This window comes from Physeter macrocephalus, chromosome 6 (genome assembly GCF_002837175.3).
Source record: "Physeter macrocephalus isolate SW-GA chromosome 6, ASM283717v5, whole genome shotgun sequence".
Taxonomy (NCBI): domain Eukaryota; kingdom Metazoa; phylum Chordata; class Mammalia; order Artiodactyla; family Physeteridae; genus Physeter; species Physeter macrocephalus.
Genome location: NC_041219.1, coordinates 54,851,305 through 54,875,287, shown reverse-complemented (window position 1 = coordinate 54,875,287; position 23,983 = coordinate 54,851,305). Strand labels below are relative to the sequence as shown.

Here is a 23,983-nt window from a genome sequence, read left to right as displayed (position 1 = left end):
GGGAGGCCCAGTGGCAGATTCTTAATGGGATGACCCACTAAGTTTTTGCTTTCTTGGTCTCCCCCTTTGGCAACCCTTCATTACCCCATTCAAAAAAACTTTGGACACTGTTTGCCATATCCATTGCAGAGTAACATTTGTCTCTGAAGTGTAAAATTTTCTTCCTGTAATAAGCAAGAAATTTTGGATCTTTGTGCCCACATTCATCTCCCCTTCTTGTCCCCTCCTTGGCCTTTTTGTTTTCTTTAGAAAGTTTTAGCCTAAGGCCCTACCTATAACAATTGAAATTTAGCTCTGTCAGTTAATTGCCTTCACATTCAAATGAATCTAGTTTATCTCAATAAAACCTTTTACAATTTATGAGAATGGCTAGGGGGGTAGTGTTCTGAATTTTGCTGTATTATATACAATGGATATTTTAAGTCATTTAGTGAAAATAGTTTGCTGTTTTCTAATAGGACTAAATGTGTTTACATTTTTGTGGTTCAGCTGTTAAAAGTATCTGCTATATTTTTAGCATTAACATAGAACTTTCTGTATGTGCCAGGCTCTAGATATTTTTGCGTTCCATTTGGTTTTTGTGCCCCTGAAAAGAGAGGGGTGAAGAGAATCTCAGGCCCCAGATTTATATATTTGTGGCCCAGGTTTGGGGGTGAAGTACAGGATGCGTAGTGGTAGAACTATATAAATTGGCACACATCTGGTTTGAGAAAGCACTGTAGATTTTCTTGTGTAAGTAATTATTTTTTCTTCCTGCTTTGATACAGAGAACCTTCTTATAAATAAATTTTAAAAAATGCAAATAAAGGTGAGCCAGAGGAAGAAGGGATCAGTGGAGGAGGAGTTAGATAGAACAGCCAGGTTCTTTTTTGCTATTCTTTTGATGACCTTTTTTTCTGTCTTTCTGAAACTGGGACTATTTCAGAATAGTTCTTAGAGGATGCTAGGGAGAAGCAAGGGACACAGTGTCATTTTTTAACTGTCCATCTACTCCCTGCCCCTGCCCCATAATTATCATATCTATTGACCTATTGAGGAAAATTCAAATAGACTCTCTTCTCTATGGGATAGACCCCGTTCCACTCTAAGGGTATCAGACTGGAAGGTCATAAGGAAATTTGTAGTAGGAGTTTACTCTGTAGATTGGGCTACATAAAATCCAGGTTTAATTTTCATATTGTATTTCAGAACACCTTAAAAGCCTTATTAATCTTTGTTGTTGTTATTAACAGTTAAGAGTTTTTGCATGAGCATCATTATTCTGCTTCTATGAGTTATTTTTCCCACCTTTCCCCGGGCCTTCAGTGTCTAATTATTTTGGAGTTTTCAAGAAGAATAGGGCAAAGTATTTAGTAGATAGAAGTATTTAGAGTACAAAATACTTTTCTGCAGTCTTTGAATTGTTATTAGACCATGTAGGCCTATGAGAGAGAGGTATGCCAGGCTGAATAGTCATTTATGTGATTCCTTCCTTCAAATACAGAATAATTTTTAAAACTTTTGGTAAATGTTAGCTGGAACCCATGCTGCATTGGAAAGCAATGTTTCAAACTGCTGTTCTCTCTGCCTGAAGACAAGTTTTTATTTCCATATTCCAACACCCAACATTTAGTATCACTTTAAAAAATGGAATAGATGTCTAGGTCTTTGCTAAGTCAGTGTGGTGCAGAAAATGATAAGTAGGGAGGACTCCAATATTGACCTAAAATATTCTAATCAAGGAATTCCAGATACTTCTGTCCACCCATGTTGTGATATGTAGACTTATCACATGTGGTCTTAATTTAGTAGTAAAACTTTGAATATTGCTAAAAAATAAAATGCAGTAGAAGTTTAAATGTTAATAAGTCTAGAGGGTCAAATTTTCAGGGGGTACAGATATTAGCTAATAAATGAATATTTCTGGTTTAATTTAATGAAAATCAAGCTCACAGTTTCAGTTGCACAATTTATTTGGAAGGTTTGCTTCTGGGGCTGATAAAATAAGCAATAGGAAGGCATAGGATTGCTACTTCAGAAAATACCGAAATTAAGGGATAAAGAGAAGATGCCTCTAGAGGATATTTAAAATAAAATAACTTTGTACAAAGCAAGGAACTGAAGATGTAAAATTGCTGTAAGGCCATTGTACCAAATACTTACATTGTGTTCCTCACTCGCCCAAGAAGAAATTGCATCAGCAAATAATCTACTGAGCACTGTTATTTGGGTGGTACTGAGATGAACAATTGTTTCACTTGTTTCTGGGCCCCCACCTCCACCCCTTAGCCTCTGGGAGCTGTGCATGTTATGGGAGGTCATGTGACAGTGATCCTTGGTTTTGTTCATTTAGCCTGTCAAAACAGTTTTATGTAGGTGGAAAGAAATGAATGAAATGAATAGAGCGGGTTAGCTGCATCAGCTTTCGTTTGCACTGAAGGTAATGAATGTTGCAGTTGGGATAGTATATCAAGCCCCCAGGAATATCCAGTTTGATAATGCTGGAGAGAAGGCACCAAAAAGCAGCAGTAGTGCTAATCTGTTCTAAATCTCATTTGATACTTAAAATAAAAAATAAATTTTATTATTGTCTTCAGGATACTTTAACACTTGGTAATGCTTTTTTAAGTGTTGGAAGTCTTTAATTTTTGATACAGTTTTTAAAGGTTACAGTCCATTTACAGTTGTTACAAAATATTGGCTGTATTTCCTGTGTTGTACAATACATCCTTGTAGCCTGTGGTACACCCAGTAGTTTGTACCTCCCACTCCCCCATCCCCTAGATTGGCCGCCTCCCCCACTGGTAACCACTAGTGTGTTCTCTATATATCTGTGAGTCCACTTTTTTGTTATATTTGACAGTTGATAATGTTTAAACAATATATACTCCTCTTATTTTACCTTCAACTATAACTTATAATTTAGTAAAGTGCCTAGTTCTTTTCAGTGATCCCTGGTTAATAGCAGAAATATCAACATGGCTTTTCTGAAAAATGTTCTAGAAGAAATTAAATATGTTTGTCTAGTATAGTGAATGGAACATGAGCTATGAATCAAATTTTCAGTTAGTTCATGGTTCTGCTTTTCATTGTGAATTGGAGGAAGATATTAAATTTCTCTGAGTCTGTTCACTGTTAAAATAAAGTAATATTTCCTAATATCTCACAAGGGTTTTCTGAGAATGAGAATAGAAGTAAAACAATCAGTTAGTGTAAATAGCAAACACCCAACAAATATTATTTTTAAAACCCCAGCTGTTCTTACAGGTCTATTTGCTTATGTTAGTTTTGATCTACTTTACTTTGTCTTAACAAATTCTTTTGGATGCTAAAATAGTATAGTTCTCTGAGATACGAAATGATCCTAGATTTAAAAAATAGAAGGCTTATAGATAGAACAAGTTGACAGATTATTGAAAGAAGCACCAAATTATTTGTTTGGGTTTTTTTCCTACTTAGTTGAGAATCTGTACTCATATTCCTTCCTTCCTTCCTTCCTTCCTTCCTTCCTCCCTCCCTCCCCCCCTCCCTCCCTCCCTCCCTCATTCATTCATTCTTTCTTTCCCCTTCTTTCTTTCTTTCTTTGGTTCATTCTTTCTTTCTTTGGTTCTTTCTTTCATCCTCCCTCCCTCCCTCCCTCCCTCCCTCCCTTCCTTCCATTTTTGGCTGCATTGGGTCTTCCTTGCTACGGGGTTTCTCTAGATGCAGTGAGCAGGGGCTACTCTTTCGTTGCGGCGCACAGGCTTCTCATTGCCGTGGCTTCTTGTTGCAGAGCACAGGTTCTAGGCACACGGGCTTCAGTAGTTGTGGCACACGGGCTCAGAAGTTGTGGCTCACAGGCTTAGTTGCTCCGCGGCATGTGGGATCTTCCCGGACCAGGGCTCGAACCCGTGTCCCCTGCGTTGTCAGGCGGATTCTTAACCACTGTGCCACCAGGGAAGTCCCTGTAGTCATATTTGTACTGTTAAAGGTTTAAAGTGAGGTTCTCAGACTCCTTAAAATAAATCATCAGTAGCTTTCAGGGAGGCTAAAAATCTGTAATAGACATATAAAATAGCCTCTGTTTACAGTATAGATGACTTCTAGGCAAAATTAGATAAAAGTTAAACACAATAATCCCACAGAATTTTAAGGTTGCCATTCAGTGTATTATTCTTCAGAAGAAAATTGATTGTAGGTTTTTGGAAGAAGGAAGAAGTCCCTGTTTGGACCCCCTGCCCACCCTTATTTATACTTTGCTATAAATAAGTAGTTGGCAGATTTTTTACAATGGCTTTTAACAAATACTTTTTAAAATCAGAATGGTGGCAGCATTGACCATTGCAGGTTGGTCATAGTGTGAGTTGTGTTAAGTTACTGAGTCTCAGAGGCCCAATTTCAATCCTCACCTTGCTTTTAAGTCATAGGAATTTCTTCTATTCCTGGGGAAATGCTAACTACTTGCGAAAAATGTACACACACACTTTTTTTTTGAAAGCACATTCTTGGATTCATTCAACACATGGCAATTGAACAATGCTAGGTTGTCAGATGCTAAAGATAGAACACTGAAAAAGGCATTTTGTCACTGCTTTTAGAGTAAGTCTCAGTATATTACTTGTGATTAAGAGCTCTGAAAGAGGCATATACATAGTTCATGAAACTATACATATATATGGCAGGGGGTGATTTAACCTAGAGTGAGGGGGCAGCCAAGGAAGGTATCCCCGTGGAAATGACAGATCTTTGAAGGATGGCTGGGCATTAACCAGGGATAAAAGGTTGATGGAAGGGCATCCTGTATGGAGGGAACAGTGTGTGTGAAGGACCTGAGTGGGAAGAAGCATGACATGTCTGAGAAAGGCACATGAGAGTGACAAGAAATTAGGCTCGAAAAGTGGGCAAGGATTGCATTGTGTGGGACCTCATTGGTCACAATGATTTTCCACCTTCATCCTAACAGGATTAGGACATACAATACTTCACTGAGTCTAAGATTTCAATTATGTGATAACATTCTAATTTCAGAGATGTTTAAAATGTGGAAAACGATATTTCTAAGAATTAATAAAGTACGCATACCGCAGAATTGATTAAGTTGACCTTAAAATATTCTGGTTGTATTTGGACAGAGTGGAAAAACACATTGTACAGGGAGAAGTTTAGCCGTGTGGAAACAGCTAGCAGGTTATTGCAGAAATCCAGAGGAGACCGTGACGGCTTGAAATAGGGTGGTGGTAGTAGAGACAGACACGAGTGAATTACTTTGGTTTGAGTTTCTGCAGAAAGGGTTTACAAGCCTTGTGTACTTTAAAGCAGTTTTGAAAACTTGGAATTGTAGATGTGAAAGAAACAGTCTTTAAGTAGATTTTAAATTAAAATTAAAATTTAAGTAACCATGTAGAATGATTAGGCTACAGTTTTGGTTAACGTCTAGTGACTGTTTCTGGCTAAAGTTATATACCAGTTGAGAGAAAACATTTCATCGGCTGTTAAATACTGTATACTACCTTATCCTGTATAATGTATATTCCAAGTTTCAGCTACAGTGGTCTACTGTAAGTGATATACTTTCCAGAAGCTCTAAACTCTGGGTGAATAAACAAATTTAAATAAATAAATTTAAATTCTGTAGCTCACTGTTATTAAAGTTTTGAGTCTCCTCACCCCCAGTCTATCCTGCATTTCGAAGTTTGCCTTTAGCACTTTTTACAGACTCTTGTGGTCTTAAGCATTTCAAGTATTGTAAAACTAGAACTGTGGGTACTTTCATGCTCATGATCTCAACCCTTAGGGTAACCTGCCGATATGGTGGCTAACACTAGCTTGTGCACACAGAATTGGGTCTTTTGTGATGTGCTCTCAAAGCACTCAGTTTTTTCTCTTTATAATACCTAATAAAATTAATTCCTCTGCCTCATACATTGTAAGGTCTAGAATAGCAGGAACCTTGTCTCTAATGTTTGTCCTATCCTGTTGTCTGACACAGGGTACTCAAACATTTGTTAAAATTTAATTAAACATATATGAAGGTATACATTAATTGCTAAAACTGAAATGAATGTTGCATGCTACAGAAAATAAGAGTAGTTATCAAGACAGTCAGGTAGACTATATATTAAAATATAAAAATTAAATATCACTTAATGGTAGGTAGAATATTATAATTCATTTGGCTCGTGATTACTGTCTTCTCATTGTTTTGAGAATGGCTTAACGTCACAGTTTCTTTAAAATAAGTTTTTGTAATTCAACAGTAATGTATAAGAGAGTCAGCAAGTGATCTAGATTTTCCTTCATTTTTTGAATAAAGTTTCCTTAAATGAGGAACATTTAAGAATATATGGTAAACAATATTTTTTTAAAAACATATATTGGGGAACCCTATTGTCAGTAAATAGAAAACCAAACAAGCTGAAAACTCTTCCCACTGTAAAATACCAGACATTTTGAAAATTTTGATGAGGGGAACTACAGAAACCTATCCTTTTAAATGCATAGCTGAGCTTATAAGGCTGTCAGGATAATTTCCAAGGTCTAAAAACTAAGAAGAAACTAGAAACCAGAATAGGAAAAGTGTGAATTGACACTAGGGTTTTTCTTGGGACAATTGCCAATCTTGTTAACTAAGACGCATGGTTTTACTGTCTCCCCAAGGATAGATGAAGTCTTAAGCCTGAGCAGGTATTGGAACTGAGATCCAATAAACTTGTTCCTTAAAGGGGAACAAAACCTTTAATATAAAGACAGACTAGAGAAAATTTCAGTTTCTGAGTCAGGGAAAAAACGGTTTTTCCCAAGTCAGCTGAAAAAAGTTTACCCTGAGAATACATAATCAGGGACCTGTATTCATAAAAGTATGAGATTCAAATTTGAACTGATTACATGCAGGCATCACCAAGACTAGTAATATCCCTGCAGCACTAGGCATAAATAAACTCAGGGCCTGTCCACAGCAATACACCCACAACTGAGGATATTCCAACAGACAAATCACAGTTTAAGATAACCATATTATCCACTGTTGTTAATCATGTGAAGAAACAAACCACCATGAATGAATGTCAGCAGCCAAAACACTAGGCAAAATTAGATCCCCAGTAACTCAGATAAAAGTGTTATTGAATTGAGGCCCTAAAGCACATCATTTTAAAAGAATTAAAGGATTAAAAACTAAAACCACAAAAATATCAAGATGGTATTGGAGGGGGCAGTGAATAACTGATTTGATAAAGATCCAAAAAGAGCTTCAAGAAATGAAAATGTATTGCAATTAAAAAGTAAGTAACAAGTGCCACTTTCCTCAGTCATCTGGCCCCAGATACTTCGACTTGTCCTTTGGCCCTTTGGCCGTCTGTTCTCTGGGAAAGGAACGGTTTAGGAAGATAGCCCAAGATGAAAGAGCTATGGATCTGAGTCTCAGTGGACAGGGTATGTGACTTTGTGGATGGTTGCAGCTTCAGGTTAGGAGTGGGAATAAAAGTGATAGTGGGTTGTGAAAGTGGGCTTTTATAGAACTTTGAGAGAAGGCAATCTCGCAGTGATGATTTGGAGATGGAAATAATTTTGGAGATGAACCCTGAGAGGGAGGAAATTCCAAGGAGGGTGCTGGGAAAACTTGTCTGTTCATGAAGCAGGGATGGGGTGGAGGTTGGTGGGGATCATTGCAAATTGAGCCACCAGTTATCATTTCTCATTCAAAGCCCCATGTGTGGGGTTACCACTGAGTGGGGACAAACCCCTCCCCCAGGCATTGGGCCTAGAGAAGCGGCAGGAGAATTCCTTCTCCACTGAAGTCTTTAGTTAGTGCCCAACTTGTTTTCTTCTTCGTTTTCTTTTTTTTCCCCTTTTTTCCCACCTTTCTTTGTTATTGATGCTAGCTGGGAAAGTAGGGACTGAAGTAGTGACTGAATTCCCTTTATCAAACCCTCCGGTGGGTACTTTTGGTGACAGACTGACTGCTTGACCTCGTTTTATTTTCTGTATGGATGTCCAAATATATGTCTGACTCACCAGTATACCCAGCCCTTCAAGACTTGTATGGCTAGTTGCAAGTGTCTAGTTTGTGTTCATCTCTTATTTCTGGATCAAGGACTGAGACCTTGCCACATGTCCTTTGCATCTCTGCCTCCTTTAGACTTTAAAGTTTGATTAATTAAAAAAATTTTTTTAAGGTAATAAGCAGGTTAGATGTGATAATAACGAGAGAATTTCATGAACGAGAAGGTAGATCTGAGAACACTGCCCAGAAGGCAGCAGAGAGAAAGAAATGGAAAATGAGAGAGAAGTTAAAAGATACGAAGGATCGAGTAAGGTTCCACGCACACACACCCTTACACATAACACATACAGACACACATAGAAAATCTTAGAAGAGAATGGAGAATGGAAGGAGGCAGTATTCAAAAAGGTAATCGTTGAAAATTTTCCTGATGCGAAGACAAATACCTGAAACTTTGGACTTAAAAAGCACATTTAGCCCCCATTATGTATAAAATAAAACTTAGATGCATGGTAGTGAATGTGCAGAGCACAATTTTTTTAAAAAGTCTTTAGAGTAACCAGAGAGAAAATACAGATAACCTACAAAGGAGGACATGTATACTGAGAGCTACAGTAGACGCCAGAGTACCATGAAACAGTATCTTGAAAGTGCTGAAAGAAAACCAACCTAGAATTCTACATCCATCTAAACTATCATTCAAGAGTGATAGCAATTAAGAAAGTGTGGTATTAGCGCAGGACTAAACAGACCATGGAATAGAGTGTAGAATCCAGAGACAGAACTGTACTTCTATGGAAAGGATGGATTGTTCATTAAATGGTATTGGCGCCATTGGTTGATACAGAACAGAAATAACAGTCAGCCCTTCTTTTACCCAACCAAATAAATTCCTCAACAATTCCCAGATGTGGCAAACAAACAAATGTATATTTTTAAAAGGATAAGAAAAAAATTTATGACCTTAGTGTCTGGAAAAATTACTGAAGACATAAAATCCACCTACCACAAAGTAAAAGATAGATGAATTGAAATACGGTGAAATAAAAACATCTGTAAATCAAGACATCATAAACAACGTGAAAATGCAAACCACAAATTGAGAAAAGGTATTTGTAACTCATAAAACCAATAAAGGATTAGCATCCATAATCTATTAAGAACTGCTACAAGTAAGATAAAGCATCAGTTCCTTGCAGAAGAGGGGTCTTAAGTAGTCTGCAAAGAAAACAAAGTTTCTCACACTTTTTAATGACTCTGAAAATGTAAATTAAACTATAGAACATGACTTAACACCCATCAAATTGACAAAAGTTAATGTCTGATAATACCAGTTGCTAGTGACCATGTACTGCAGTGGGAACCTTCATACAAAGCTGTTGGGAAACTCAGTTGGTACAGTCCCTTTGAAAAGGAATTTGTTGATACCTATGAAGACTGAAGATGCCTATTCCCTATGCACTTCTACCACTAGCTATATATCCTAATAGGTGTACTTCCTCTTTTTTTTGTGCCCCAGAAGGCTAGTGAAGGCTAGAAAAATGTTTTGTTTTAAGTCCATATAGTAAGATACATAGGATTATATTGGAAACAAATTATATTAAAATAGTTATCAAAACTTTTAAATTTGTGATATAGTATGCATTATTAGTGTATATTAATAAGAGCTACTGGAAGATCTAATAGCTATCATAATTTCAAAGTAATGCCTAGTGTGGTATTTTGAGATAATCTGCAACCACTGTTACGTGATATGAAAATACCTATGTCTGTTGGTGACAAATCACAGGTACTGCTGAATGCTATTAGGTACATACATTCATTCAAGGAAATATTAAGTTTCAATTCAAGGTTAATGAAAAATAAAGATATATTTGTTTTCACACATGTTCACAAACCTGCCTTAAAGGGGTTTATAGACTCCAAGATAAGAGCCTGCATCCTAGAGATTAACACTGCAAAACCTTTGCCATATTGTAATAGCAAAAAAATGGGGAAGCGCCTAAAGATTGATCAGTAGGAGATTATATATAAATTGTGGTGTATTCAGACAGTGGATAACTGCATAGCACTGATAATGAATGGAGTTACAGTAATATGGTAGATACCTTGTAACGTCTCCTTGTACCATCATGGGGGAGCTCAAACAATGTTGAGTGGAAAATAGCCACCTTCCAAATAGTGCATGCTTTATAACTTCTTTTTATGAAATCTTAACATTTCACCTAAAGTGTAAAAACCCATATGGGAATGGTATATCCGATCAGGGTAGTGGTTGTTATTCAAGGGTGAGGAGTAGTGATGGGAAAGGCCATCTAGTTACATAGGAAGGTTTAAATTATGTCTTTAATGTTTAATTATTTAACTGTATCGCAGACACATTACGTTATTGTATGCCTGGACTATTTCGTTAAAATATGTATTATGTGCTTTGATAGAATATTATATGACAGTTTCCATTTTAATTTACAGGACAGTACAGAGTTTGTGTGTATGGGACTCTGTTAAGGGAAGAACAACAGATTAAGTGCTTTTCTCCAGTTATCTCAGATAAGAAGTGAATTAACCTGTGAAGTGCCAGGCACTTTAAATAAATCTACCTAGTAGACTAAATTAAATTAAATCTACCTAGTAGATTATTTAATTTTTACAAGAGTCCTATGAGGTGAAGGTATGCACAGTCATCCCTCAATATCCCGGTGGGGGGGTGGGAATTGGTTCCAGGACCCCACCCTCCACCCCTGTGGGTGCTCAAGTCCCTTTTATAAAATGGCACAGTATTTGCCTATCTTCCCATATACTTTAAAATCATCTCTGGGGCTTCCCTGGTGGCGCAGTGGTTGCGCGTCCGCCTGCCGATGCAGGGGATCCGGGTCCGCGCCCCGGTCTGGGAGGATCCCACATGCCGCGGAGCGGCTGGGCCCGCGAGCCATGGCCGCTGGGCCTGCGCGTCCGGAGCCTGTGCTCCGCAACGGGAGAGGTCGCAGCAGAGGGAGGCCCGCATACCACACACACACAAAAAAAAAAAAAAAAAAAAAAAAAATCATCTCTGGATTACTTATAATAGCTAATAGAATGTAAATGCTATGTAAACAGTAACCAGCATGTGGGCAAACTATTCAAGTTTTGCTTTTTGGAATTTTCTGATCCCCCCCCAACGCACCCCTCTGCCCCCCTGGCATTTTTGATTTGCAGTTGGCTGAATCTGGGTATGCGAACTCATGAATACGGAGGACTTGACTTTATTCATGAAGGAAATTTTAGTTGAAGCAAAGACAATTTATATTTAGATCTCACCACTTCCAAAACCCATACTTGTTTCATTATTAAATTGCGTATCTCTGTCAATAGGTGACTTATTTTGGAAGTGGTAAATTAACTGCACCTAAAAAATGTGTATCTGAAGCACACATTAACAGTAAAGATACTAAAATGATCTCAGGCATGACTTTATTTTATTAAGTAATTGATTTATTTATTTTTTGGCTGCGTTAGGTCTTCATTGATGCACGCAGGCTTTCTCTAGTTGTGGTGAGCAGGGGCTGCTCTTCGTTGTGGTGCGCGGGCTTCTCAGGGCTTCTCAGTGCGGTGGCTTCTCTTGTTGCAGAGCATGGGCTCCATGTGTGCAGGCTTCAGTAGTGGTGGCCTGTGGGCTAGTAGCTGTGGCGCACAGGCTTAGTTGCTCCACAGCATGTGGGATCTTCCCGGACCAGGGCTCGAACCCGTGTCCCCTGCATTGGCAGGTGGATTCTTAACCACTACGCCACCAGGGAAATCCCTCAAGCATGACTTTATAATCAAGAGTTTTCTTAAATACACTTTAGCCTGTTCTCGCGCTCATATAACAGGCTGATGAAATTATTAATTATTAGTAACTTCAGTGTTAGGATGTTTTATTTTAACAGTATTGGTCATTATTATTTAGTACATGTTTAGCATCTAAGTGTAACTATGTGACTTGGTGTTTTATTATCTTAAAAGCATATTCTTTTTTTTTCTTTGTTTATGTTTTAGGTGTACAGCAAAGTGATTCAGTTATGCATATACATGTATCTATTCTTTTTCAAATTCTTTTCCCTTTTAGGTTATTACACAATATTGAGCAAGAGTTCCCTGTGCTGTACAGTAGGTCCTTGTTGGTTATCTGTCTTAAATATAGTAGTGTGTGTATGTTAATCCAAGCTCCTGATTTATCCCTCCCTACCATGTTTCCCCTTTGGTAACTATAAGTTTGTTTTTGCTAACTGTAAGACTGTTTCTGTTTTGTAAATAAATTCATTTGTACCGTTTAAAAAAATAATAGATTCCACATATGCGCCCATCTTTTTTTAAACTGGGTTGTTTGTCTTTTTATTATTGAGTCATAAGAGTTTTTGGTTTCCTGGACACTTCTCTATCAGATATATGTACTTTGAATTTTTTTCCCAGTCAGTGGCTTTTCTTTTCCTTTTCATAATAATGTCTTTCAAAAAGCAGTTTCTTTTTTACATTTTTTTTTTTTTTTTTTTTGTGGTACATGGGACTCTCACCGTTGTGGACTCTCCCCTCGCGGAGCACAGGCTCCGGACGCGCAGGCCCAGCAGCCATGGCTCACGGGCCCAGCCGCTCCGCGGCATGTGGGGTCCTCCCGGACCAGGGCACGAACCCGCGTCCCCTGCATCGGCAGGCAGACTCTCAACCACTATGCCACCAGGGAAGCCCTTTTTTACATTTTTTAAAACAACTTTTCTTAAACTAGTTGGTACTTTTTGTGACCTAAGAAGTCTTCTTTTATCCCAAGTTAACAAAGATTTTCCCCTTGTTACCCTCCAGTAATTTTGTAGATTTAGTTTTTATGTTTAGGTCTATGGTGCATTTTGCATGAATTTTTGTGTATGGTCTGAGTTAAGAATCAAGGCTCATTTTTTAACCAAGATCAGAAAAGAATCTGAAAAAGAATAGATATATGTATATGTATATATATATAACTGAATCACTTTGCTGTACATCTGAAACTAACAAAACATTGTAAATCAACTATACTCCAATATAAAATTTAAACATTTTTTAAAAAAGAAAGAAATACCTACCAGGTGAGAGAAGATAGAGACTGGAGGCCCAGAGGAGCTCCAGGCCTCCAAAGATCTTGCTTTATGTGCTTAGAAAATGATAGAGCACCGTATGTTATATTTTCAAAGGTAGCTATTTCCTATGAAATAGTCCCACTAGGACACTGTGAGAACAGTTTGAAGTTAAATCTTTCAGAGACTACAGTCATAAGGGTTATAAAATCATGAGGGGGACTTTCAAAGGCAACTGTTTTCAAATCTTGCTTAAAGAAGGTAAGAAGAAGCAACTCTTTGCAAGTTGAGGTCTGAGAAAGTCCAAACGTAAGGAACCTGGGTGCCTGGGGGAAGGGGACACACACGTGGGAATTAAGGTAAAGCACCGAAGAAGAACCTCTGACTCAGTAACTCTCTTCATTGTTTTTGCCTCTTAAGTGTCTAAGATCCAACCTCTCCTTCTAGAGGATGAGTGAGTGGAGCAGGAAGAAGGCCCACCCAATTAGAGGTGTCTGGGATTTCTGCACATGCTACGTTTGGGGCTGGTTTTAGAATCTGCCTCAAGAGCAGATCAATACAAGATGGCCAAGGTTGTGGTTGAGAGCCGGGCCATGCTTACCTTGCAGCTCCTAGGACACTGACATTTGACTAGTGGAAACTGGGCACTCAGCTAAAACTTTCTGAATGAAAATAGGAGGGGGCTTCCCTGGTGAGGCACCGCCAGTGAGGGCCCGCGTACCGCAAAAAAAACAAAAAAAACAAAAAAAAACCCCACCCCATACCCATTAAGCAGTTACTCCCCATTACCCTTCCCACGTAGTATATTTTCTCTTTAATTGCACATGATCTAAGTTTCTAAACATTTTTCTTTTAAGTTTGAAGTTCTTTTTTCCCCGTCATTGTCTGTTTCAGTTTCTGAGCCTCAAAGCAAATGCAGCAAGAGGTAAAGTAGAAAGCGCTAGACTTAGAGTAGGAGTCTGCTCTCTGCTCTGACTTTGACCAGCTGTGATTTAGGGCAAGTAGATCCCCTTCTCTGGCCCTCAGTTCTCCATGTGTAAAATAAGTGGTTGGACTAGCTTATCTCTAGGATTTATAGATGGGCTTTTTTTTTTTTTTTTTACTCTGGTAAAAACATATAAAATTTACCATCTTAATCATTTTTAAAAAATTTATTTTATTTATACTTATTTTTGGCTGTGTTGGGTCTTTGTTGCTGCGTGCGGGCTTTCTCTAGTTGTGGCGAGTGAGGGCTACTCTTCATTGTGGTGCGCGGGCTGCTCATTGCCGTGGCTTCTCTTGTTGCGGAGCACCAGCTCTAGGCGCGCAGGCTTCGGTAGCTGTGGCACACGGGCTTAGTTGCTCCTCAGCGTGTGGGATCATCCCAGACCAGGGCTCAAACCCGTGTCCCCTGCATTGGCAGTCAGATTCTTAACCACCGTGCCACTTCTTTTTTTTTCTTTGTTTATGTTTTAGGTGTACAGCAAAGTGATTCAGTTATGCATATACATGTATCTATTCTTTTTCAAATTCTTTTCCCTTTTAGGTTATTACACAATATTGAGCAAGAGTTCCCTGTGCTGTACAGTAGGTCCTTGTTGGTTATCTGTCTTAAATATAGTAGTGTGTACATGTCAATCTCAAACTCCCAATCTTGAACTGTATTCTGTCTTGCTTTTTGATTTTAGGATCGAAAGTTAACAAAGTCTGAGAGGCAGAGATTTAAAGAAGAGGCTGAAATGTTAAAGGGTCTTCAGCATCCCAATATTGTCCGATTCTATGATTCCTGGGAATCCACAGTAAAGGGAAAGAAGTGCATCGTTTTGGTGACTGAACTTATGACATCTGGAACACTTAAAACGTAAGTTCATCAATATTATAAAAGCTGACCAAGAAGTATGAGAGAACTTGAATTTTCTTATTTCAGGCCTTATCAGTTCTTCTGTTGTTGCCCAGTATACTACGGAGGGAATGAATAGTTACTCCAAATGTTAGTATATGAGCACATTTTCCTGCCCATAAGGTCCTCTGGTGTATAAAGTGGTTTGATAATTATGTATTGGTAAGTATTTAAATGAGAAGTTGTTGCAGAATAAACCTAGTTGCTTTAAGTTATGGTGATTGGCATTTCTAAAATTGAGTGGCTAAGAGATCAGAAATCAAATGACAAGGTAGCCCTCTAGTGGTTAAAATGAAATTGAAGCTTATTGACAAGCTTTACCCATTTATTTTATCACCTCATATTGGGCAGTTTTTGCTACCACTATGCACATATTGTATCAGATGCAAATTGTATTGTGACATTTATCACTAGATAATTTCATTTCGCAAAGCATCAGAAATTGAAGCCAAAACATCTGGACCCATCATCCCTTTCAGGAATATGGATAGGTCAAATGCAGAAATTTCCTGTATGCCTTTGAAGTCCCATGTCTCTTAGAGTATCTATTTGTACTCAGAGAGGAAACTAGAGTAACTTTTATGGTGTGAATTTTTTGTGGAAGAATTGGATTGTTAAAAATTGTCTCTGTAGTGTGTATTTATTCTTTATAACCTTCCGTAGTTAATGCTACTGAGCTGATTAATCCCAGATCTTTGAAACATAGTCTTTGTATTTCCTGGATGTACAAAATCCCGGATGCTCTTGGATGCTCAAAATTAACATGTTGAAAAGCCAACAGATTATTTCCCTCCTGCACATTCTGCTTTTCCCATGCAACTTTTCTAATATTTATGGCAACATCTTTATCCTAGTTGTCCACGCTTCTTGTTATTCACATGCCTGTTTCTTTTCCTAGACTGTGCTCCCTAGCACTATGCTTGAAACTTGATAAATATTTGAATGAATTAAGGAAAATTCTGTGGTAGTAGTTGTTTGTGTATCTGCATCTTGAGGTTCTTTTTCTGATTTGAATACTTAGTGGGTTGTCAGTAGTCTGTCAGTAGATAGAAATAAAGTTAGTTGTTTTTTTTTTTTAAATTTTTGATGAAATTCATATAACATAAAACCAACCTTTTAAAGTGTACAATTCAGTGACATTTATTACATTTACAATGTTGTGTAACCACATCTGTCAAATTCATAAACATTTTCATCACCTTAAAAGAACACCCCACGGGGCTTCCCTGCTGGCGCAGTGGTTGAGAGTCCGCATGTCGATGCAGGGGACATGGGTTCGTGCCCCGGTCCGGGAGGGTCCCACATGCCGCAGAGCGGCTGGACCCGTGAGCCATGGCCACTGAGCCTGCGCGTCCGGAGCCTGTGCTCCGCAACGGGAGAGGCCACGGCAGTGAGAGGCCCGCGTACCGCAAAAAAAACAAAAAAAACAAAAAAAAACCCCACCCCATACCCATTAAGCAGTTACTCCCCATTACCCTTCCCACGTAGTATATTTTCTCTTTAATTGCACATGATCTAAGTTTCTAAACATTTTTCTTTTAAGTTTGAAGTTCTTTTTTCCCCGTCATTGTCTGTTTCAGTTTCTGAGCCTCAAAGCAAATGCAGCAAGAGGTAAAGTAGAAAGCGCTAGACTTAGAGTAGGAGTCTGCTCTCTGCTCTGACTTTGACCAGCTGTGATTTAGGGCAAGTAGATCCCCTTCTCTGGCCCTCAGTTCTCCATGTGTAAAATAAGTGGTTGGACTAGCTTATCTCTAGGATTTATAGATGGGCTTTTTTTTTTTTTTTTTACTCTGGTAAAAACATATAAAATTTACCATCTTAATCATTTTTAAAAAATTTATTTTATTTATACTTATTTTTGGCTGTGTTGGGTCTTTGTTGCTGCGTGCGGGCTTTCTCTAGTTGTGGCGAGTGAGGGCTACTCTTCATTGTGGTGCGCGGGCTGCTCATTGCCGTGGCTTCTCTTGTTGCGGAGCACCAGCTCTAGGCGCGCAGGCTTCGGTAGCTGTGGCACACGGGCTTAGTTGCTCCTCAGCGTGTGGGATCATCCCAGACCAGGGCTCAAACCCGTGTCCCCTGCATTGGCAGGCAGATTCTTAACCACCGTGCCACCAGGGAACCCCTTAATCATTTTTAAGTGTATAGTGTAGTTAAATATATTCGTGTTGCTGTGTAACCAATCTCGACAGTTCTTCATCTTGCAAAACTAAAACCCATTAAACAATTCCCCTTTCTTCCTTTGCCCCAGCCTTTGGCAACCACCAACTATTTTCTGTCTCTAAGGATTTATCTGATCAAGGTATTTCATATAAATGGAATATAAAATACGTGTTTGTGTTTGGCTACTTTCACTTACCATGTTTTCAAGGTTCATGTTGTAGCATGTATCAGTACTTCATTCCTTTTTATGACTAAATAATATTTTGTGGATATACCACAATTTGTTTATCCACTCACTTATTGATAGACATTTGGGCTGTTTCCACCATGAACATTTGTGTACAAGTGCTTATTTGAATACCCGTTTTCATGCCTTTTAGATACATATATGCCTTTGAGTAGAATTGCTGAGTCATATGGTAATTCTGTGGTTAACTTTCTGAGGAACCACCAAACTGTTTTCCACAATGGTGAACCATTTTACATTCCCAGTAGCAATGTATAAGGGTTCCAATTTTTCCATATTCTTGCCAACAATTGGTTTTTTTGTTTGTTTGTTTTTGGTTTTTTAATATCCATCTTGCTGGCTGTGACATGGTATCTCATTTGATTTGCATTTCCCTAGAGAGCAATGATGTTGAGCATCTTATCAGGTGCATGTTATACATCTTTGGAGAAATGTCTATTCAACTCTTTGCCCACTTTGTCCATTTTTAAATTGGGTTGTTTGTCTTTTTGTTGAGTTGTAAGAGTTCTTTATATGTTTTGTAAGCTAAACCCTTATCAGGTACATGATTTGCAAATATATTTTTCCCATTCTATATATTCTTTTCACTCCTTAATGATGTCATGTGATGCACAAAGTTTTAATTTTTGATTAAGTCCAGTTTATCTGGTTTTTTTTCCCTTGTTGCTTGTGCCTTTAGGGTTATATCTAAGAATCCATTGCCAAAACCAAGGTCATGCAGATTTACCCCTAACTTTTCTTCTAAGAGTTTTATAGGTTTAGCTCTTTTATTTAGATCGTTCCATTTTTTGAGTTAACATTTGTGTATGTATGAGGTGTGGGATCCAACTCCATTCCGTTGCATGGGGATATCCAGTTGTCCCAGCACCGTTTGTTGAAGAGACTATTCTTTCCCTGTTGAATGATCTTGACACCCCTGTCAAAAATCATTTAACCATAGATGCATGGGTTTATTTCTGGACCCTCCATACTATACCACTGTTCTATGTATCTATCCTTATGCCAGTACCACACTGTTTTAATACTACAAAACCGAGCTTTGTGATATGTTTTGAAATTGGAAAAAGTGAGTTCTCCAATTTTGTTCTTCTTTTTCGATATTGTTTTGGCTATTTGGGGCCCCTTGTAATTCTGTATGAACCTGAGGATTCGCTTTCCATTTCTGCAAAAAGGCTGTTAGAATTTTGATTGCATCTGTAGATATAATCAAATCTATGTGTAGATATATCGAATCTGTGGGTCACTTTGGCTAATATTGCCATCTTCACTATATTAAGTTTTCCAATCCATGAACCCATCTCTCCATTTTATTTAGGTGTCCTTTAATTTCTTTCAACGGTGTTTTCTAGTTTTTAGTGTATAAATCTTTCACTTCCATAGTTAAATTTATTCCTAAGTATTTTATTCTTTTGGATGCTGTTGCAAATGGAATTATTTTCTTGCTTTCCTTTTCAGGTTGTTAATTGTTGGGGTGTACAACACAACTCATTTGTGCGTGTTGATCCTGTACTCTGGCAATTTTGCTGAATTCTTTTATTAACTCTAGTTGTGTGTGCATGTCTGTATGTATTCTTTAGAATTTTCTATATATAGGATCATGTTATCTGCAAATAGAGGGAGTTTTACTTCCTTTCCAATTTGGGTACCTTTCTTTTTCTTGCCTAATTAATCTGGCTAGAGTTTCTAGTACAACACTGAAGAGCAGTGGTTATTCTTGTCTTATTCCCAGTCTTAATGGGAAAGCTTGCGGTGTTTCACCACTGTAGTATAGCTGTGGGTTTTCCATAAATTCTCTTTATCATGTTGAATATATTCTCTACTATTCTTAGTTTGAGTATTTTTTTTTTTATCATGGAAAGGTGTTGGATTTTGTCTGATGCCTTTTCTGCATGAATTGAAATGATCATGTTGTTTTCCCCTTTGTCCTATTAATGTGATACCTCACTCATGTAATCGAAACCGTTATGACATAGAACATTTCCATCATCTCAATACATGCCCTTAAACCTCTTTCTAGGCAGCCCTTTCCAGGCAGCCCTTTCCTCACCCTCCAGAAGTAACTCTGTTTTTATATATATTTTTTAAACCATAAAACCAACTTTCACCATTAGTTTTCTTTAATTACCTCATATCCCACCCAAGTGAAGCAGAATTTCATTTTTTAATTTATTTTTAAGATTTCATATTAGTTTCTGTATTAGCTTTTTGGTTAAACTCCGTGTGTGTGGGTGTGTGTGTGTGTGCATTTGAAATACCTTTTTTAGTGGTTGCTTTAGATACTGCATTTATATCTTTAACTTTTCACAACATGCTTAGGGTTGATACTGTACAATTTCATGTAAAATAAAGGAAACTTGCAAAAATATAGGCCCATGTAGTACTTATACTTTATGCTATAATTTTCATATGTTACATTTATTGTTTAGATCCTGTAATACAGTGTTATAAATTTTCCTTTAAGTAGTCATATGTAACATAAAGATAGTAATAGGAAAATGTAGTCTTTTATATTTACCATCAGTACTCTTCATTTTTTCCCTGAATATTTCCAGATAAAATAGCATCTGAACTCAGTTCATCAGAAATCTCTGTCCTGTTCTTTTAGCATTAGCTGGGCTGCTTGGACTTTGCTACACATACACATATTTCAGAGGTCAGCCAGAGGTTTAGGCAGAGTGAATATGCAGAATTTGGAGATCCCCTTCTATACCTCCTTTTTAAAAAAAATTTTATTTATCTTTTGGCTGTGTTGGGTCTTCGTTGCTGCACACGGGCTTTCTCTAGTTGCAGCGAGCGGGGGCTACTCTTTGTCGTGGTGCACGGGCTTCTCATTGCGGTGGCTTCTCTTGTTGTGGAGCACCAGCTCCAGATGCTCGGGCTTCAGTAGTTACGGTGCGTGGGCTCAGTAGTTGTGGCTCACGGGCTCTAGAGCACAGGCTCAGTAGTTGTGGCGCATGAGCTCAGTTGCTCGCGGCATGTGGGGTCTCCCCGGACCAGGGCTCAAACTGTGTCCCCTGCATTGGCAGGCGGATTCTTAACCACTGCGCCACCAGGGAAGCCCCTGTACACTCCTTTCTGGGATTACACACCACCCCAACCCTCCAACCCCCGCCCTGCCTCCTTTACTTTCTAGATCTCTGCTGTCCAACAGAACTTTCTGTGGTGATGGAAATGTTCTGTAATCTGCACCATCCAAAATGGTAGCCACTTGCTACAATGCAGTTGTTGAGCACTTGAAATGTGACTAGTGCAACTGGGAAATGAAAATTTTTTATTTTAATTAATTCATTTAAATATGAGTATTCTTATTTGTCTAGTGAATGTTGTATTGGACAGACTGTCATTGTAGAAAGTTCTGTTGAATAGCATTGTTCTAGACCCTGCGGTAATCTTGAACTCTATCCTCATATTCATTCCTCAACCAATAATGCTCCAGGTTTCAGTCCAGGTTTGAGCGACCCCCACAGACTAGTGCCTTCCCTTTTCCCTCGTGTGTACTCCCTTCCAGTTTATGCCTGATTTTGATTCCTCCAGAGCTTTCGAGTAGTTGTGTGTGTGTGTGTGTATTTACTAGAGTTTATAATTATATCTGCATCCAATAAGAATTGCATCACCATTGCCAGAAGTCGAACTCTGCCTCTTAACTTTTAAATCATTTTAGCAGTGATCTAATTTTAAGGAATTTATTTTTTGTGCTTTGTTATCAGAATTTGCTTGCCAACTACTTATTATCCTATCCCCTTTAACCTTACTAAAAGTAGCACTAACCTAAGCTTACTGAATCTTAATATTCTGAACTTGATATTCCCATCTCAGATAGGCTAGAATTTAATGGAATTCTTCAAAGTAATAAATGCATATCATTGATAACCTGTTTGGTGTACCTTGCCTTTTCTAGGTACCTGAAAAGGTTTAAGGTGATGAAGATCAAAGTTCTGAGAAGCTGGTGCCGTCAGATTCTTAAAGGACTTCAGTTTCTTCATACTCGAACTCCACCTATTATTCACCGGGATCTTAAGTGTGACAACATCTTTATCACTGGCCCTACAGGCTCAGTCAAGATTGGAGACCTAGGTCTGGCAACCCTGAAGCGGGCTTCTTTTGCCAAGAGTGTGATAGGTATGTTTCAGGTGTACCTTGCAGTCTCACTGGCTTCCTGACATTCCTTTTATTTAGAAACCTGACCTTGTCAGAGCTTTTATTATGTTAAATAAACCTTCAGAAATGCAGAGTGTGAACCCAGGAAGTGATGTGGAGTTCTCTATTTCTTTGCCTCTAGAATCATCTTGAAGACCATTGTTGTTTTGTAAAGTTATATGAAGAGAAGTAAGGTGAACTTTGCTGACAAAACATTTTGTAGTAATTGTTAACCTTACTGAGTCATTTCATTGATACTTAGTATCATATACTTATTTATATAACAGATAAAGTATGTTACTTTCCCCATAAAAGAAATTGAATTTATATATAATTTAGTTTCTGAAGAAGTCTGTTGGCTATATGTATATTCAAAAATATCTGCCTATTAAAACTTTATTTTAAAATGTGAAAATATGATGGTTCATTATAAACTTTTTTCTTACTCCTACTCTTCAGAAGATACACCTGAAACAGTTTTCAGCCTCAGTACTATTGACATTTTGAGTTGGACAGCTCTTTGTTGTAAGGACTGTCCTGTTCATTGTAAGATGATTTAGCAGCATCCCTGGTCCTACTCACTGGATGCCAGTAGCATGCCCCTTGCCCACTTCCCCCCAGTTGGTACAACCAAAAATGTCTCTGGACGTTGCTACATGTCCCCTGTAGGGCAAATCGTCATTCTTGAGAATCACTGATCTACACAAGTCTGTCCTTTCAGCCTTTAACTGTATGTTAGAGAGTTGCAGCTGGAAAAATAATTTAATGCTGATTATTTTTTAAGCTTTCACTTTGTGAAGAGGGTATGACAATTTGAAAACATGAAATCTTCACAAACACTATTCTCCCAAAAGGTGACAACAATAACAACAAGAAAGCCATTCAGTTTTAAGTGGGCTAGAATCCTATGTTTTAATAAGAAAAACATTGAACACCAGTAATTTGCACATCCTTACAAAATAGTGTTCCTGGGAAAAGAGTTATTTAAAGATGAATTTCCTTTTTGCCCTCCTTATAGGAAACAGTTCTTTGACTGTCTTTGGCATCTTAATCTCTGTCCCAAGAGGGTTTTTTCTTTTTTCTTTTTTTGTTTAGACCATAGTGTGCAAGCCTGTTTTTAGAAATGTCCTATAATTTGAGGTATTCGGGCTTAATTTCTTTGGAAACATTGGAAACCTGGTGTGTGGAATCATACACCCTATGGTCATAATTCAGTCTGAGAACTCAAGTGCAGACCGAATTATTTGTGTGTGTGTCTATAGGATGTGCCTCACTACACTTCTTACATCTGCAGTAGGTTTGTGTACTGCAGGGGGTGGTAAGTGTGTGAAGAAAAGGGCTCTGGTGAGTGGCCTTCATAGAAAATTACAGTTTATTTCATCATTTTAAAAATGTATTGAATATCAGGTTTTTTTTTACTGAAAAGCCGCCTTAAAAGTGAAACTGATCAGATGGAATGTTAATGGCAAGAGACTAGCGATTATATGAATGTTAACCTTATAGCTACCGTACAGTAGGGGGCAGACAAGTATTTTGATCTTTTTTAACCCATCATCCTATCTTACAGGTAGATGCCATTATATCTACTTTATTCCTTGGTAGTCTCTTACCTTTTCCTTCCGTTTGTTTTCAGTATGAGTTATATCAGTTTATCTTTTATGCAAGGCTCTATTTTGACATTGTATAACACTAATCCATTTGAAACAGTAAATAAATAGACACTTGATCCTGTGCCAGTTTTTTATAAAGGAGTTGTAGTGTAAGATCTATAACATATTTGATGGAACAGACTAAGATGATTTCTTTCCTCTCCACCCACCACCTACCTACCTTTCTTTCTTTTTCCTCCCTCACCTCTTACCCCCCTTCCACTTTCTTTCTCACAGGCCAACCCCTCTGCTGTTCCCCTCCCCATGAATTGCAGTTTCTCTTCACATTGAGTCTGAATCATTCTTTTAATTTAAGGTACCCCAGAGTTCATGGCCCCTGAGATGTATGAGGAGAAATATGATGAATCCGTTGATGTTTATGCTTTTGGGATGTGCATGCTTGAGATGGCCACATCTGAATACCCTTACTCCGAGTGCCAAAATGCTGCGCAGATCTACCGTCGAGTGACCAGTGTAAGTCTTGTCCTAACTGGTGATCTTAGGCCACATCTAAGAAGCTGTATAACATCAAACCTTGCAAAAGGGAACAACACTAGAAAGCATCACATGGAGTTCACCCCTCATCTCTCTGTGTCTCATGTCTCCTCCTCTTATAAGGACTGGTCAGATTGAGTTGGGGCCACCCAACTCCAGGTTGACCTCATTCTAACTAATTATACCTGCAGTGATCCGATTTCCAAATAAGGTCACATTCTGAGAAACAGGATCAGAATTTTAACATATCTTTTGTGGGGGGGGACAGGGGACGCAGTTCAACCTGTAACAGTTCATGGATTCATCCAACAAATATTTAAGTCTCTGTTATGTTCCAGACTTCTTTCTAGATCCTAGGTATTGAATCTTATAGTTAAGTAAAACACAAACCTGTCT

At 38.2% G+C, this 23,983-nt stretch overlaps 1 protein-coding gene across 27 annotated transcripts in view; it reads left to right on the top strand.

Moving 5' to 3' along the window:
* WNK1 (WNK lysine deficient protein kinase 1) overlaps positions 1–23,983 on the top strand; it is a 142,531-nt gene that overhangs the window by 49,461 nt on the left and 69,087 nt on the right. For all 27 annotated transcript variants that reach the window (XM_055085414.1, XM_028490880.2, XM_028490879.2 and 24 more), the window contains exons 2-4: positions 14,688–14,860; positions 21,205–21,425; positions 23,409–23,566. In XM_055085414.1, coding sequence (XP_054941389.1) covers positions 14,688–14,860; positions 21,205–21,425; positions 23,409–23,566 — 552 coding nt within the window. The remainder of the gene's footprint in view (positions 1–14,687; positions 14,861–21,204; positions 21,426–23,408; positions 23,567–23,983) is intronic.